This window comes from Gouania willdenowi, chromosome 5 (genome assembly GCF_900634775.1).
Source record: "Gouania willdenowi chromosome 5, fGouWil2.1, whole genome shotgun sequence".
NCBI classification, from domain to species: Eukaryota; Metazoa; Chordata; class Actinopteri; order Blenniiformes; family Gobiesocidae; genus Gouania; species Gouania willdenowi.
In genome coordinates, this window is record NC_041048.1 from 29,467,338 (window position 1) to 29,485,622 (window position 18,285).

The 18,285-nt window shown below is 43.9% G+C and overlaps 1 protein-coding gene across 1 annotated transcript in view; it reads right to left on the bottom strand.

Annotated features, from left to right (window-relative positions):
- The window catches only part of cdk18 (cyclin dependent kinase 18), a 140,250-nt gene that overhangs the window by 35,665 nt on the left and 86,300 nt on the right, over positions 1-18,285 (bottom strand). The window contains exons 11-12 of the mRNA XM_028446758.1: positions 2,297-2,394; positions 1,258-1,363 (exon numbers count right to left, since the gene is read on the bottom strand). Coding sequence (XP_028302559.1) covers positions 1,258-1,363; positions 2,297-2,394 — 204 coding nt within the window. The remainder of the gene's footprint in view (positions 1-1,257; positions 1,364-2,296; positions 2,395-18,285) is intronic.

Here is an 18,285-nt window from a genome sequence, read left to right on the forward strand (position 1 = left end):
GCTTTTTTGGACTACAAGCCACTTTACATAAGATAAACATAAACACAAAAGCTGTCAAGTTTGTGACATAAGTTGTTTTGTGATGTTGAATTGGTGTTGTGTTACAGTAGCTTTGGTAAAGCTTTTAGTTAGGAACCAGCTCATAGCTCATAATTAAGATGCAATAGGCATAGACTGCCGGGGGGGGGGGGTCTGGCATGCTCGGTTGGAGAGAAGTTGCAGAGGGCATTAAGAGAGAGGTCATTTAGGCTAGAGAGGGACCGGAGAGGGTCCCATTCCTCTCTCAAACACTCCCTCTATGTCTGCTTCTTCCCTTGTGTGTTTGCTCCTGTACTCCTTCTGGCTTTTGTCTTGCAGGTCCGTGGGATCCTTAGTGTGGAGTTACAGAGTCTCAGCGGCTCTGTCTCCACCCTCTCCTCTGCACACACCCAACACAGCATAACGTGGATGGCTGTTCATCATAGGAATGGGATCCACACAAGGTTCCTGCTGCTTAACAGAAGGTTTTCCTTGCCGCCATGATGAATTCATGTTGGGTGTGGGATACATATGTATGTGTATATACGTATATATGCATGTGTGTATCCATAAAATGAAGAGTCCGTCCTTAAGACTGCTCTACTGTAAAGTGCCTTAAGATACCATTGGTTATGATTTGGCGCTATACAAATAAAGATTGATTGATTGATTGATAGAAAAAAGGTGTTCAGGTTCAGACCCTTTTTATTCATTTCTGCATTTGTTTTCAAACTGACAAGATGTTAAAGCGAGGAAATGTAAGAATATATTGTTTTATCTATCAGAAAATCTATCTGTCACCAAACCTACTGCTTACCAGGCTAGAAACTTATATAGCGCCAGACAATCTTAATGTGATGAGTCAGAAAAGTCTGCTAATGATTGCAACTACTATTTTAAACCAGCTTAGTCTCTCAGGGGATTGTGAAACTAATTAATTAATCTATTGTTCTGTGCGTGCCAACATGATTTACTTTGTGCTGCGAAGAACACATTATTTTGTGTTGCCTAGAAGGAATTTCAAACAATATTTCCCTAACTGTAGCCCTCTAACCCTGAACTCTTACATTTTGTCAGCTGTTAATCCAAATAAAGACATAATTAGATTAAATGAAAAGAAAGACTTGAAGGAAACAAAATAATGTACTTAGATTTGTGCTTTTGGAGATTTCAATATGAATTTATGCAGATATAAAAGATAAAGACTAAGCAGACAGTAGTCAGGTTTGTTCACCTTACCGGGGCATATGGTTGAGAAGTACTTGAGGTATGTATTGAGGGAAGAGGTAGGAACAAAACTCCTCATTACTGCTGATACCAGGCCAAGTGTCCTCTGTTGGAGTGCCTAGTAAACATTCAGAAAAAGTTTAGTGATGAGATGATTGAGGTTTTAACTTCAAGGAGAAATATGTATTTGATTCAATGAATTAATCACAATATCTTAAAGTAGCACTACTATTTGATTGAGTTGAAGGCACTGTTATATGCAGTGAGACAAAGGTGGCCTAATGGTTAAGGCCTGTAACCGGAGGCTCTCTGGTTTGAATCCACTGCGGCTCATCATTGTGGGACTTTGAGCAAGTCCCTTATACCTAACTGCTTGCAGGATTCTCTTGAAGAAAGTAATCTAAATTCCAATGACTCTCCTGTTTAAATAAAGGTAAAAATAATAACTTGGAAAAAAAAAAAAATTCAGCCCAAAATAAGCATATAGAAGATATATAGATTATTCGAGTAAAATGATCTATTAATATTCTATATGCTATGATATTCACGTAATATATATATATATATATATATATATATATATATATATATATATATATATATATATATATATATATATTCTTTCGGTGCTAAATGGGTAAGGAATTATTTATGAACATGTTTAAGAGTAGAAGGCGGCCAGAAAGAGAGTGGTAGGCAATTCCGCCCGCCACCTACACTTCTGGACATCCCTGTTCTATTGATTCACTCACACCTGTTGCGCTGTAGCTATGCTAGATATTCACTGATTTTCTAAGCCAAAGGCATTTGATTAATGTGGCTATTTATAATGATAAGCAATCAAGACTCATAAAATCTCTGAGATACTAGAATAGAAGAATAGAAGCTTTTTTTATTGTCATTTAACAACATTTACAAAAAATTAAGACTGCACCTTTACCCTGCTTCTTTTTTTAAATACTGTCTTCATCGCATTTTTTGTCCTCAGAGGGTTATTCCCTCCTCTTTTATTTTACATCTGCAATACTGTCCCAACCTGGTGCTGTCTTACCCATGAGTCTAAAAACAAGGTGCAGCTCTTCCTTCACTGTGGCGCCAGGAAAGATGGGACGACCCGTTGCCATCTCAAAGAGAATGCAGCCCACACCCCTGAAGGAAAACAGAGAAGATTAAGACTGATGAGATTAAATTACTAAATCTGCACAAGGCCTTAACAGTTGTTTGATAGTGAGTACAAACATGATGTGATAGTTTCATGCTGGATAGTGAGCTGAAGAGGTTCCTTGCAGTATTCATTTTGTCGACTCAAAGTAATCGTCAGCTTTGTTGACTACATTTATTTTACACAATAGTAACATCAAATCTGTCTGAGTTTATTTAAACACATAAATCCCATATCAGGTTGATGGATGGTACTTGAGTCTTAAAAATAAATGCATAAACTATTTTGCTTAACATTTTAGTTGCCTATATAACAGATTTAACAGATTTAGTAACAGATTTAGTCATCTAATATCTTCATGTCATTTAGTTTACTAAAACTTGACTAAAATGAAATAGTTATGATCATTTTCACTTTAACTAAGTTGCATTTTAATCAAAAGACTACGACTAAAACAAAATCAAAAAGTGCTGTCAAAATTAACACTGGTTCTTTGTATATTATTATATTAGGTGAGTTAAATAAATGGTTATAGTCTATTGGCTGATGAGGGTGCCCTACAAACGACTCAGCCGATCAGAAGCTACATGTAGACGAGCTACTCCCAATCCGATTAACATTTTTTTTTAATGAGCTTCAACTGATGAAGTTTGTATAGTTCACAGGCACGTGCACACACATTTTGGGGGACAGATGCTCAATCCAGAAAAAAGGGCAACCATTGCAAAAATTATTCATAAAATGTCTGTAAAATAAACTCTGTGTGCTCAGCGAGTAAAGTTAATACTGTTCTTCAGCTTCTCTATGAGTATTGCCTACAAATATTTAAAGGCATTGTGGAGGATGTTATTTTGGCTTCATATTCTGGGTGGATCATCAAAATTGGTCCTTCTATTTGTCAGTAATTCTTGTGATATGTTTACGTAAGGCCATCATACGTGCTTGTCCCTAGCTCGTTTTTGCTTGCTGCGCATGCTCTGTAATTGTTATGTTTAGCGCTATCAGCAACACCCTGAGAGCACAGAACAGCTACAGATTCATGGGACGCTCACACTGAAACCTCTGAATCCCAGGCTGGTCTGGCCCGTATTTGACCTGTAACCCTTCAACTCATTTCATTCAAAACCGCAACTACAGTTGAGGGCTCGTCTCGAGATCTAAATACATCAGATAATGAGGCAAGTTTCCTTCTTAACATTTCAGATGGAAATGCTCACAGACTCTTGATTATGCTCACATTCGTATGAACTAAACTGCACTCCTTTCCATGTCTCAGTTTACAGTAACATTTTGGAATGTGCGTGGAATTCGCTAAAAAGATTAAGATATTTTATTATGTATCAAGATAAAATGCAGACATTGTTTTCTTTCAAGAAACTCACTTACTTAAATCAGAAAAAAAATCTCTGACAGACTCAAATTTTAACAAGATATATAATTCGTGTTTCAATTCCAGGCAAAGAGGAGTCTCGGTTCTTTTCAACAAAAGCTTTAACATAATCAACTCCACCATAGACCCAGAGGGTAGATATTTTATTATCAAAGTGGTAATCTATAATAAATGTTTCACAATTCTAAACCTCTATGCCCCCAATAATGAAGACCCTGAATTCTTATCGTATCGTATCTGCAGACTCATCTTTAATCATCGGAGGTGACTTCAATCTGGCGCTCAACACATCATTAGACAGATCCAGTAAGTGCCCAAATACAAAACCGTCTCGATCTGCTAAAGTATTAATGAATTACATGGATGATCTTGGAATAGGAAATGTATGGAGACTGAACAACCCAACTAAAAAAGAATATACCTTCTTCTCCCCTGTGCATAAATCCTTTTTTCTCTCAAACAATTCCATCGCACATAAGATTTCCTCTAAAATACATCCTATAATCATTAGCGATCATGCCCCGATATCCCTCACCCTGAAGTGTGACTCTAATCAGAAATTATCCTCTCTGTGGCGCTTTAATACTTTATTACTTAATGACAGTGAATTTGGTAAAATGATAAGAAAAGAATGGCATGACTTTCTATTAACAAACGATTCTCTGGAAGTGTCACCGTCCTTACTCTGGGAAACCGGCAAGGCTGTCATCAGAGGGAACATTACATCATACTCTTCTTATAAGAAAAAACAGGAACAGATAGCAGAAAAAACGATTGAAGAAAAAATTAAGATATTTACGAAGAATACTCAGCTAACCCGTCTGAACTTTTATGGAAAAAACTCCAAAATACAAAACTTAATCTGGACATCATTTTATCTAAAAAAATTGATTTTATTTTGCAGCAATTACGGTACAAAAACTTTGACTGCAATAATAAATCAGGCAAATATTTAGCAAATCAGCTTAAACACAACAAAGAAAACTATTTCATTTTTCTGATAATTCAGGTCAAACTTTAAACTTACCTCAGAACATTAATAAGGTTTTTCATGATTATTATCAAAACCTATACTCATCAAACTTAAACCCTGACCCTGAAGATATTAAAACCTTCCTCAATAACTTAAACCTACCACAGCTCACCATAGATCAGAAAACCACCTCAGACTCACCATTAACTTTACAAGAACTACAAAATGCTTTGGATAGCATGTCAACAGGCAAAGCACCAGGTCCAGATGGGTTCCCTGGTGAATTCCTAAAACACTTCTGGTCAATGCTGGCTCCGCTCTTTTTCAGAGTAGTAACAGAGATTAAAAATACAGGTTATGTAGGAGGCCACATGAATACAGCAAACATTAAATTATTACTTAAACCAGACAAAAACCCCATGTTACCCTCAAGCTACCGTCCCATCTCACTTATTAACACAGACATAAAAATAATTTCCAAAGCACTCACTTCCAGGTTAGAGAAAGTAGTACAGTCAATTATATACCAAGACCAGACAGGATTAATTAAAAATAGACACTCCACAAACAATGTTAGAAGACTGCTTAATTTGATCAACATGGCACAGAACTCTAAAAAGAAAACGATAATCTTGTCACGACGCAGAAAAAGCATTCAATAGAGTCAACTGGTCATTCCTCCTTGCTGTCCTTGGCAAATTTGGCTTTGGAGAATCATTCATACAATGGATCTCCACCCTATACTCTAAACCTAAGGCCTCTGTAACCACAAACAAAATAACATCCCAAAGCTTCACACTACAGAGGGGAACCAGACAAGGTTGCCCACTCTCACCCTTGCTTTTTGCAATATTTGTTGAACCTTTCGCAGCAGCTGTTCATCAGAATACTGTTAGGAATACACTCATCCATTTCAGAACACAAAATTTATCTTTATGCGGATGATATTTTACTCTATTTGGAAGAATCCCAATCCTCATTAGAAGAAGTATTTAAACTAATAAATAGCTTCGCTAAATTATCAGACTATTCCATGAACTGGTCAAAATCATCAATCCTTCCATTAACAAAAAAATCATGGAAGTCAGCAGCCCAAATCCCACAATAGCCCTCCCCCACAAATACAATTAAATATCTAGGCTTAAATATATCACCAAACCTAAATGAATTAATTAAACTGAACCTAGACCCTCTGTTGGATGAAGTCACAGAAGATCTGCGGAAATGGAACAATCTCCCCATCTTACTCCTTGGCAGAATAGCCTCAGTTAAAATGAAAATCTTACCTAAAATAAACTATCTGTTCTCTATGATCCCGCTGAAACCACCAACACAATGGTTAAAAAGATTAGATTCTGCAATTACAAAATTCTATGCTAGGAATAAAAAAACAAAAATAAACCTTTCAACCCTTCAAAAAAATAAAAGCGAGGGTGGGTTGGAAGCCCCTAATTTCACGCATTATTACTGAGCAAACCAAATTCTATATTTAACAGAATGGCTAAAACCAAAAGAATACCGCAACACCTGGCTAGAAATAGAACAGCTCGACTGCAAACATATTAAACTCTCTGATCTCTGTTTTATCACTGCGACCCTCAAACGTCATAACTGCTTTAAAAACCCACTGATTGCCTCCACCCTGACTGCGTGGTGGAAAGCCCTGGACATTACAAATGTTCAATTAAAAACTAGCATGCTGTCTCCAATCTGGCACAACCCTGACTTTAGAAACAGAAAAACACTGCTCTATCTAAAAACATGGGAAGATAGCAGAATTATTCATCTCCAAGACCTCATCGAAAATGATAAGCTCAGGACATATAAAAATCTAACCCAAACATTCAATATAAATAAAAGTAATTTTCATCAGTACTTACAAGTAACAGAGACAATAAGAAAAATACGGCAATAGATTTAATCACCTTGCAACCTCCAGAACTGGCCATATATATGAAAAAAATCTCAACAAAAACAAAAAAACTCTCTAAAATATACAGAGCACTCGAACACTAACTCTAATCACTTACCAATCGCTAAATGGGAAGCTGAACTTTCAATCACTATGAACACCGATTTCTGGACAGAAATTTGTTTTAATACTTTTAAGATGACTAAAAACACAAATCTTCAGCTAATTAAATACAAGGTCCTCCACATTACCCAACAGAAAATGTATAAAATGGGCTTCTCCATAACAGACATCTGCTCTCAGTGCACCCAGGGAACAGCTGATTCATATTTACATGCCGAATGGCTTTGTTCGCCAGTTCAACAGTTTTGGTTTCTAATCAATGAAAAACTGTCCTCCATTTTGGACTGCAGGATTCCTCTATCTCCAAATCTATGTCTGTTAGGAGACCTGACTATGCTTGATACTCCAGCAAACCAATAGCAATCCATCCTTGCGGCACTCGCCATAGCAAAAAAAACTATATTAGTGAATTAGATAGGTGGTTACTCTTGGGGGCGGTGCTTGCTTCCTGGGTTGTTGGGTGGCGGGGTGTTGTGGTGGGTTGCTCCGCCGGCCGGTCGGGGCGCCTTGGCCTGGTTCCCTGGGGCACGCCTTTGCTGAGGGTGCCGCTGTCACGGTGGGCCGGGCCGCTGCTGGCGACGTTGGTGTGGGGTTGCGGTGCCTGGCTCGGGGTGCATGGGTTCGCCTGCCTATCGGTCCGTGGCTGGCGGGGTGGCCCTGCTTGGGTGGTTGGTGGAATCCTCTTTCGTCGGGGGGGGCGGGGCCGCCCACCTGTGGAGGGTGCTATGTCGTGGTGTCATGCGGGCCTGTGCTGGCCCTGGTGTGGGAGCTGGCCTCTCTCCTGCTCGGCCGCCACCTGCTTTGGCGGGGCGGGCTGTTCTGGGCTGGCTGGCGGCGGGGGTCGCCTCCTGAACTGCTGGGGGATGTGGCTGATGCCTGGCTCCACCTGGGGGGTCCCGCCGTGCTTCGTATGGCCGACATGGTTCGGGGGGGTGCCGCGGGGGGTCTCCAGTTGTGCTGCTTGGCGCGCTCCTGGGGCCCGCAGTGCCACGTGCCCGTCAGCAACATCTACCCTCTCCGGTGGCTCGCCATGCGGACGGGCCGCGCTCCTACAGACAGGCCTCTTACATGGACACTTCACCGCACACACTCCCAGTTGGTCTGGCTCACCCACTTGTTACACCACACTCACATACCCAACCCTTGGGGGGCTGAATGGTGGGGCTGGGGGTCGAGGGGGCCGCCGCCTGTTCTACTAAGTAGTGGCACGGGGGCGGCCTGCCCTACTAATCCCTCCAATTTTAATTACACCACAACACACCACTCCCCGGAGGGTGGGACCACCACTTCCACCCTCCAAAGCTATTGCACCACATACACATATATACACATAGGCTGGACGGGGAGCACCGCTCCCATCCATCCACCCTTTTTTTAATAGCACTTCATACATTCACTAAACACATACATTCACTCAGGAGATAGGGAAGTGCCTCTCCATTGGGGAATGAAGAGGCACCATAATAGGGTGGTGGGTGACGTCACACACTTGGGCCTGTAAAGTGGGGGCCCGGCCCCTCTGTTGATGGCTGGGCCGCGGGTCTGCTTGGTTCTCCGGGATGGTGCTCTTTGCTGGGGGGCGGCTCTAGCTGTTCCGGTGGTTGAGGTCGGTTATCGGCCGCTTGGTAGGTCTGTCCTGCTATGGGTGGGTTCTGCGCCTTTGGCTGGGGGCTGCTGTTCCGCGTCGGTTGTGTGCCGTTGGGGTGCCTCTCTCCCGTGGTAGTGGCTGCTGGTCGCTCTTGCGCTGAGGGGGGGCATTGCCCCTTGGCTTGCGTTGTCCGGTGGGGGGCGGGGCCTGGGATGCTGTTCTTGCACCGTCTGGGGCTGTGCGGTCTTGCTGGGTGGTGGCCTGTTCGTGGGCTGGGGTGGGGGGGTGCCCCCCACGGGGGTTTGGCTCGGGGGCTCGCCCTTGGGGGTTCCCTGTCCTGCGGTGGTGCCCTTGGGGTCCGGCGGGCCTGGCCGGCTGGCAGTGCCGGTCCTGGCGGGGGTCTCCCTGGGCGGGTGGTGCGGGCCGCGCCCTACCATGCCTGCGGGTGCAGCGGCGGGTGGCCCCGGCTTGGGCGGCGCCCTGTGAGCCAGGCTCTGCGGTGTGGCTGGGCCCTTTGGTGGGGGGGGGGTGGGGGGTACTGTCTTGGGCTCATTGCGCGGGCGGCATCATTGCGCTTTGGGGTGCTTGGTCGGTGCGCCTGGGGGCCGGCGGGGCAACTTGCAGTATCCTCTTGGTGCCCTCGGCGACTATGGGTGTGGTCGCCGTCCCTTGGGGCGCTGCTCTCTGTGCTGCTTCCATTCCGGGTGCTTCTGGCCTGGGGTCCGGCCCCTGCTGGCTATGGACCCGCTGGCTGCCCGTTCGGCGCAGCTCTGGCCGTCTGCTGGGCGTGGGCCTTGGCTCCTCTGCTGGGGTCTCCGGCGGGGGGCTCTTTGGGCCCTCCCCTCGGGGGTTGGGTGCTTGCGTGTGGGTGGGTGGGGAGGGCGGGATGCTGGCGGGGGGCCTTGGGCTTGGGGGTTGGTAGCGGGATGCGCTGGGTGCTCGGCTGCTTGGGGCTTCCTCGGATGTGTGTGGGGGGCGGTGGCTGCCTCTCGGCCTGGGATCTTGAGGCGTCTGGGGGGTTGCTCGGCCGTGGGGGGGTGGCCTGGGGCTCCCTGGCCCCCACTCTTTCTGCTGGCCTGGCTGCATCTACGGGCCCGGGGCAGTTCCTTGGTTTGCGGTGATGGTTTTTGCACATATACTGGTATACGATGCACTGGCACGCCTTGGGATGTGGGATAAAACTCATACTGGGCTTAACTTTAGACACGTTAATCCCAAATACCTACTTTAGGTACTAACACTCACTCATTCCCCCTGTCCACAGCCACCACCATTATAGCTAAGCTTCACACTTGTCACTATACTGGCTTGATTACACAACATAATAAGCACAATATGTTCTACAACTTCACATCTCATCCTCACTGTAAAACAATCTATTCTTCCCCACCCTTTCTATTTCCTACCTTGAGTCTCTCCTCCCTGCTCCTTCCCCTCCCCCTCCCCCTCCCTGTCCCCTTAGGTGAAACACTGCTCTCCCTTTTTATATCCTCCCTATAACAAAATATTTCTTACCCTTCCTTAGGGAGGGCTGGTGATGGTCACAATTAATAAATAAAATAAATCAATTTATTTTATTGCAATAACAAAACATACATTGCTGTCTCATAATGATTGTACTTCTTGTAGTGTTGACCTTTGACAGCATGTGGAGACAAGTAAAAAAAAATAAATAAAAAAAGGAAATCTGTGCCTTGCCTGTTAAATGTTTGACTAGAAAAAGAACTTGTTAAAAATCTTAATTTATGGTGGGAAAATAATGGGAAAATTAAAATTCCGCCCCAAAAAAATAACAAAACAAAAGAGACGTGAAGCAATCAAGCATTAAGGATCTAAATTTCTGACATGTTGCTGTAACACAGTCTGTATTTTTTGCTATAAATCTAAAGAGTAATTCGGTCAGCATATGGGAAAGGAGCTTGTGCAATACAGGTAGAAGACGCGTGCAATGGAGTGCCCGTCTGGACAAGGAACTGTAGCGGGAGTAGGCTCCAGTGGGATACAGTTTTGGTCTGAGCTATTTGTTTTTTTTTTTTTTTTTGTTTTTTTTTTCACCTTGTCTGCACATGCTGTTGAAGGTTAACACTACAAGAAGTGCAATCTTTTAACAGCAATCCATATTTTATTATTGCAATTAAATAAATGTGTACCATACCAATTGTGACCATCACCAGCCCTCCCTAGGGAAGGGTAAATACTTTATTAAAGGGAGGATGTAAAAAAGAGAGGGCAGTGTTACACCAGGGTGAGGGGGGTGGGGGGGGGGGAGTTAACAGGGAGGAGGGATACAAGATAGGAAAACGAATGGGTGGGGAATAGTCAATAAGTTTCAAGTGATGCGATGTGAAATTGTGGTTGTGTATATTGTGCTTATTGTTGTGTTATCAAGCCAGTCTGGTGACCAGTGTGCGGCTTAGGAATAATGGTGGTGGCTGTGAGCAGAGGAGGAAGTGAGTGGAAATTCCATAAAACAGGTATTTGGGTATTTGCGGGCGACCGTGGCTCAGGTGGTAGTGGGTCGTCTTCTGATCGAGAGGTTGGGGGTTCGATCCCAGTACCTGACTATGTGTCGAAGTGTCCTTGGGCAAGACACTGAACCCTAAGTTGCTCCCAGTGGTCGACTAGCGCCTTGCATGGCAGTCCTGTCCCACTAAAGATAAAGCGCTATATAAATCAAGTCCATTTACCATTTACCATGTCTATGGTTGAGCCCAGTATGAGTGTTATCCCACAGCCCGAGGCCAGTGCGTCCATGACAAATGTAATTCCAAGAACCGCTACTGCAAAACCCATGAGCCACCCCCGGGCCCGAAGAAGCAGTCGGGCCAGCAGAAAGAGCGGGAAATCTAGGGGCCCCCCGGCGACCACCCCACGGCCAAGCAGCCCCCCGAACGCCCCCAAGATCCCTAGCCGAGAGGCAGCCATTGCCCCCCCATACACACCCGAGAAGGCCCCAAGGAGCCAAGGACCCAGCGCACCACGCCACTGATCTCAACCCCCAACCCCCAGGCACCCCAGGCACCCCAGCCCCCCACCCACCCACCACCACCCACACCCCCGCGCCCAGCCCCCCGAGGGGAGGGCCCAGAGAACTCCCCGCCCGAGACCCCAGCGGAGGAGCCGAAGCCCACGCCCAGCAGACGACCAGAGCCACGCCGAGCGGGCAGCCGGCGGGCACCCGCCGGCGAGCCCAGAGCCAGCAGGGACCCGACGCCAGGCCAGGAGGACCCGGAATGGATGCAGCACCAGGAACAGCCCGCCCAGGGCGGACGACCACACCCCAAGCCGCATAAGGCACCAGGGGGCCTGGTCTGAGCTATTTGGACTGAGTTGGGAGTTAAACATCAGCCCCAGTAGCCCCAATGTGGTATTGGGTCTCAGACGCCTTACAGGGTGTTTTTCTCCAGCAGGGTCCAAATGTGTGAGGCTGAGGTACTGATTACAGACTGAGATGTCCAGTTTTGGTAGGGGTTTTGACTGCCTACCCCCTTTGGTCCGTATATTTCACGCAAAAGTTGTGTTTCCCGCTGTGGGAGCTGAAGAACTATTACAGGCGAAGTTTTTGATAACCATAGCATCAACACGAAGGCTGGTGAAAGGGCAAAAAAATGTGGCTGTCCTCTGTTTGAACCCACGAAAGTTGCTCTGCAATGATGAACCAGACAAAAGAGAGTGTAGAATCAAAATAGGGAGGAGACACCGAGAGGTGCCATGTTTTATCGGCTCCAGCAAGGCTGCCGTCCTTGCATTCCGAGCTTATCTGTGTGACCGCGCCATAGCCGTAACTCAGTATATAGTGAGGCAGAAGAAAAGTCATGGATCAAAATATTGCAGGATGATAATGAAGACATATGAATCTGCAGCTTTAATATCCTGACATAAATAAGCAAATAAACATTCTTATGTACTATATATTCATTTTACCCTGACAATTTCCCCCATTGATCATCTAAATGATCATATCAAACAACTCGGAAACAGAAGCATTCTCAGTGTGGTACTGAGTTTGAGTTAATCTGGCCTAACAAGCTGTGGTCACCTTGCGTCTGCATCACCACCTTTTCTCTTCGTTGGTGAGTTTATTTGCTGCCTTTCACGGACCATTTGTTATCACTTAGCGGTGAACAGTGCTTTCCTTCCAGTGCTTGGGTGTATGCTGATGCCCGGCTGCTTTGGGAGCACCAATTGGTCCTCTTGGGAGAGTTTTACGTGTAGTTGCTCTTCCCGCTGCTGCGCTGTGCACACCAGGCCCTCACGATTGTTCTTCCTCCTACCCCAGTGTCAGCGCAGCTTGCATTGGCCACCAACAGCGGTTTGTTTAAGCCATCAGCGTGGAATGTTTGGGTAAGCAGCATGCCTCGCCTTTTGACCCATCTGGCTGTGCCTCTTTCGCCCTTGTGGAGTGAGATGCTTCGGTAGGCGCATTTTACACACATTTTCATTGGAGGCCGGGAGTGCGCCTCTGTTGGGGTCTTGGGACCAGTGCTTCTCCTCACTGGTAAGCTACTGGTTTCTGCCAAACTCCCTTAAAATTCTAATCCTTCTATCTCCTAATTTGGTGCGTTTACACCACAGAGGAACCAAACTGCACCTTCCGCGTCTGCTGGGGATATGTCTTGGCCCACACCATTAAGTGCGCTGACTACGGTGGTGCAACTCCTCCCACCTGTGCTGTTCTGGATGCCATAAAAACATAGTAAACCTCCCAAGCTTGTCTTGGGATAATCTTTTACATTAGCTCCCAAAAGTCTCTGGGTTTGTAAGAATTGTCCAATGTATATATTGTATATTTTATCTGTACATAACTGGTGTTTGATTTATTTTGAATTTGTAGGAGGACAAACGTAAATGTGGTGAATTGTGAGTGGAGTGTAGGTATGAGGATGTGTTGAAATGAGGTGAGTGAAAGCTCTGCTGATCCAGTGAATATATTAGTAATGCTGATGGTCAATCCTTTGGCATGCTTGTGGACTCCAGTAAATAGATCAAAATTGGGTTGCCAGAAACGGAGAGAGGTAAAACGAAAAAGTACAAAGTACAAAAAAGGAGGCAGAATATGCTAAAAAGGTTTATGGTTCGTGGTTTAACTTTCGGGCAGCCGCAGCAGAAGAACAAGAACTCAACACACACTTGCTTACCAAACCCCCCCTCCTCCACTCACTCATCTCAGCAGCAACAGCGACAATAGACAGAAGTCGACAGAGTCGAATGAAGAGTGAGTTACTAAAAAAAAAAAGAATAAGGGTTAAATTTGGAAATGGTTTGGCTTCAGAGTGTCACTGTGCGTGAGTGTGTGTATGCGCACTGTAGAGATCCAGAGGTGTCCGTGGGTCGATAACGTTAAAAACAGGACTCATAACAACTCGTTACCGTCACACTGCACTTTTATTGTAAGCAGGGGAAGTTCAAACACTGCTTCTATGTCGTTTCAGACGGGACGGTAACAGAAAAGTAACATAAAGGTCCTTCCAGTACAAATCAGGAAGTAGGTAGGTCTGACTCAGAAGGGCATCATTACAGCACGTGTGTGTGTTAGCAGGGTCAAGTGTTTTGTCATAATACTTCTTCTGATAATAGTGTCTGATAAATTCACAATTGTCAGTAATAATAAATGAATAATTGATAGTTAATTGTAGTAATACAAAAAACTTTACAGCACTTTAGTCTGCTGAAGTTGTTTTTAAAATGTGCACAAATGCACAATTTGTTTTATAAATGATGATGTTGTTCTCTACACTTATATTAATAAATGTCTCTGTGTGACATTTGGCATGTGGCTTTAACTGACTTACCTTATTTTAAGGGTTTGCCTCTGAAAAAAGAAACTAATAGGTATGCTATGCTATAATAGTTAGAGGAAACCCCAATTACATCACAGAGAAATTATCAATATATTGAGTATTGCCATTCTGGTTCAATTGTATGGATCAAAGCATCATCTCACGGCAAGGGCAAAATATTGAGATATATATCTTGTATCGTGATATACTTGATAGCTTGAAAATATTGAGATATTAAAAAAAAAAAAAAAAGGCCATATCGCTAGTCAGGGGGGCAATACGCAATGATTTTGCTCCCCGGCCCAGAATTTTATAGGACTGGCCCTGCCTGTCAAGTATCCCGTTTTGGCCTCGCATTGCCCTTCTTTTCTTTATTTTTTTTCTTTAAGGAAGATAGTAAAAAATATGATTATAATTACTAATAACATTTGCCTTACAAACAAATGTTGAACAATTGGCTTTACATGCTGAACACAGTTACTCTTTTCAAAGCTTATCACAAACAAATTATATTCTCTTCAAATTGTGTTACAAATGAATGAAAACAATCTGTCTTAAACATATTTCCAAACATTTACCAAGACACTGAGTGTGACCTCACTCTTAGTTATATGAAATGCGAACAACACTGAAACAAGAACAAAACACTTCAGAAACAAGAACATTTTTCCAGTCTACATTTCACATGGTTTTTTTTTTTGTCTCTAAGAATAATCGTCAAGGTAGGAGGGGGGACGTCTGTTGCATCTTAAGGGATTTCTTGGCGTTGGTGTGACCGTCGGTGCATCTTCAGTCACACAGTCGTCTGAATGGCTGGTGGTTCAGGAGTTATCTTCTTGAAGAATGAGGAGTTCCTGGCAATACAGTGTCCATTTCTGGCTCCTGTAACCATGGAACCTTTTACATGTGGTCTGATGTTGTATGAAGCAGTAAGTTTATTTTGCTTGGGCTGACAATGATGAACTTTGTCACCAGGAGTGAATGTGCTCTTTTTTCATTTAGCCTTACTGTCTTTTGCTCTCGCTTCCAAGTCTGATGAGTCTGAATGTTGCTTGCAGAATGAGCGAGGAAGGTGAGCTTTGTGTACATTTTGCATTGAAACAGCAGCTCTGCAGGCAAGTTTTCAGTTGTGCTGTGTGGCATAGACTGATACTCACATAGAAAGATGTTCAGTTGTTTTTTCCAAGGGATGCCCAAACGATGGCCAGTGCTTCCTTCTCTGTTTGGGAAAAACTCTTCTCCACATTGCTGAGAGAATGGCTAGCAATCTCTCTTCCATGTTTTGCTCCAAGACCATCAATTAGACAATGGATGGCACCTAGTCTAACTGGACTAGCATCCACAATGAGTTATGTTTGTCTGCCTGAGTAGAAATACGACAGTGATATAACTCGCCAGGCGGTCTTTGAGTGTCTTCATAGCAGCTTGCTGGTCTGGACCCCATTCCCACTGTGTCTTTTTTGTGAGCTTACACAGTGGTTCGGAAATAGAAGAAGTCTTTGAAGAACCTGGAGCCATGTCAAGCAGACTTTTGATTTTACCAGGATTTACCGAGTCTGCAGTATGCTGAATGAAAACTCACACTTTTCACGATTGAGTGTGAGACCGTTCTTTTTCAGCCTCTGGAATAATGCTCTGAGGTGGTTGTCATGTTCATTCTGAGTGGTGCCATAAACAATGATGTCATTGCTAAGGTTCTTCACACCAGGGAGGCCTTGCAGTGTTTAGCATGACATTTTGAAACACCTCAGCAGCTGAAAATACACCAAAGCTCAGCCTTTTGTAGCTTCTCAATCCAAGGTGAGTAGAGAATGTGGTAATGTACCTGCTTTCTGAATGAAGTTCCAGCTGATGGTATCCAGCTCTCAGATCCAGTTGGGAAAACACCGTCGCTCCGTTTAACTCATGTATCACATCATCTATGGTTGGAGTGATGTGACGTTCTCTCTTGATGGCTGTGTTAGCTTGCCTCATGTCTATACAAAGTCCGACTTTATCAGGGTCTTTAGGCTTTGGGGGTGTGACAATAGGTGAGACCCAAGGGGTCTGGCCAGTAACCTCCTCGATTTTGTGTTTTGCTTCTAGCTTCCGAAGCTTGTCTTCTACCCTCTGGCGGATGTGGAATGGCACATGTCGATGTGGTTGGCATATAGGTTCTAACATTGGAGTTCATATGAAGCTTAACCTGAAAGTCTTTTAATTTCCCGCTTCCTTGAAACAGCTTTGGGTGACTCTCAACCAGCTCATCTGCAGCTGTGCCACACTGTGGCATGATGGCACTGTGATGTCTATTTCAATGAGGTCTAATTCTTTAGATGTCATGTAGGTTAGATCCCAAAGAATGTGCATGTTGTTGTTTTCTGTCCCTTTTCCACGCTGCACTTGAATGCACCACGAATAGGCAATGCAACATTGGAATTACATGGGTAGATCTTTGTTTTGGAGAGACTGAGTTGTGGGTGGGGCTTAAGTTTCAGAAAGGTCTTTTCACTGACACAATTGGCTGTGGCCTCTGAATCTATTAAAACACATAAACTGTTTCCATTAGGCTTTATGTGGGTGTGTGTCAGCAAAAACATAAGCATCGTCACTGCTGGAGAAGTTATGCTCTGTTTTGTCAACTGGAGCAGTTTCAGTGATGTTATGGACCTTCTTTGGTCTCCAGTTGACTCTGCTTTGTGAACTTCTCACTTTTGTGTCTTTTGGTTTTGAACGGCAATGCTTTACAAAATGATTTTGTAAGGTGACTCTAGAGTTTTTACCTTTAGCAGGACATTCATTATCATGTGGATAATTGCTTCCACAGTTTCTGCAGCAGTTATTGGGGTGACGTTTTTCTGACCTTTTCCTGTTGTCTGGGTTCTCTCTTGCATTTCTTTGGTGCATAGCGTTAACAGTTGCTGTTGTAGCCTGCATTTTTGACAGTTCTAGTGTTCGTCCATGGTCAAGAAGCTGATGTAGCCTTAAATCAGGCTCTTTCTGTGCTTTTCTGCGCATTCTTGTTGATGAACAGCTTTGTATTATTTGTGTTTTTATTTCTTCTTCAATACTAACTTACTTACAGTTCTTGGCTAACATCCTCAATTTGGTGTGATAGCTATCCAGATTTTCTCCTGGTTCTTGAATTGCTTCCTTGAACACATACACTTGATACTGAACATTCTTCTTAGGAGAGAAATATGTAGATAACTTCTGCTTTGTGTCTGCATACTTATCATCATCTGCTGCTAACGTGTAATATCAGTGCTTTCTGCCTAGTATCTTCAGTTATATTCATTGCAGTGGTGTAGTTTTCAAACCTTCGCAGATATTTATTTCAGCAAGGTTTGACAAAGCAAGGGTCAGTTTCTGTGTCGAAAGGTGGAAGGGTAGCAGTGTTTCCCAACATTTTTGCACTGGTTTGTAGCCCTTTATGACTCTGTTAGCATCTAGGTTTTACTTAGCTTTGCTTGTTAGCATTTCTCTTCATCTGTCCCCTTCATTTCTCCCTCAAAAACAGCAGCTCTCTGTGAATCTTGTCGCCAATGTAATGTCTGTGCATTATTTGTTATAGACGGGGCTCATAACGACGTACTTCACACTCGCGGGTTTATTGTCTGACGGACATATTCACAAACTTACTGAAACTCTGTTAACTGTTAATCAATAGCTGGCACTCTTCTGCCATGAATGTCCAAACATCACAGGGTTTTATTCTGGCTAAGATCTGAGCACTGCCTCCTGAACAATTAGTTCTCTTGGAAAGTACCAGATTTAGTGACAGTCACTTCAAACAGCTCCACAGTCATGCACGTTTACAAGGATGCCGGTGGATTTGAAACAGGGAGGGGAGCGGGGAGCATGGTTGTTTCCATTCCAGTCTCACAGGCTCTACATACTGCAGCTTTAGATAGTAGGGTTAAAATACATGATAAGCCTTCATAAACTGTCTTTTTAATTGAGAATATAATCTACTACTAGTATTGTGCCAAAGCACAAAATTACCCATCTCCCCTTTTCCTCAGCCAAAATGTGTACCAAATACATCCTTTAATGGTGCCATTGGTTTTGTTATTGTTGAGAGATAGTCACTAGGTGTAATTTGTTTCTACACAACTAGAACTTTTTCCAGC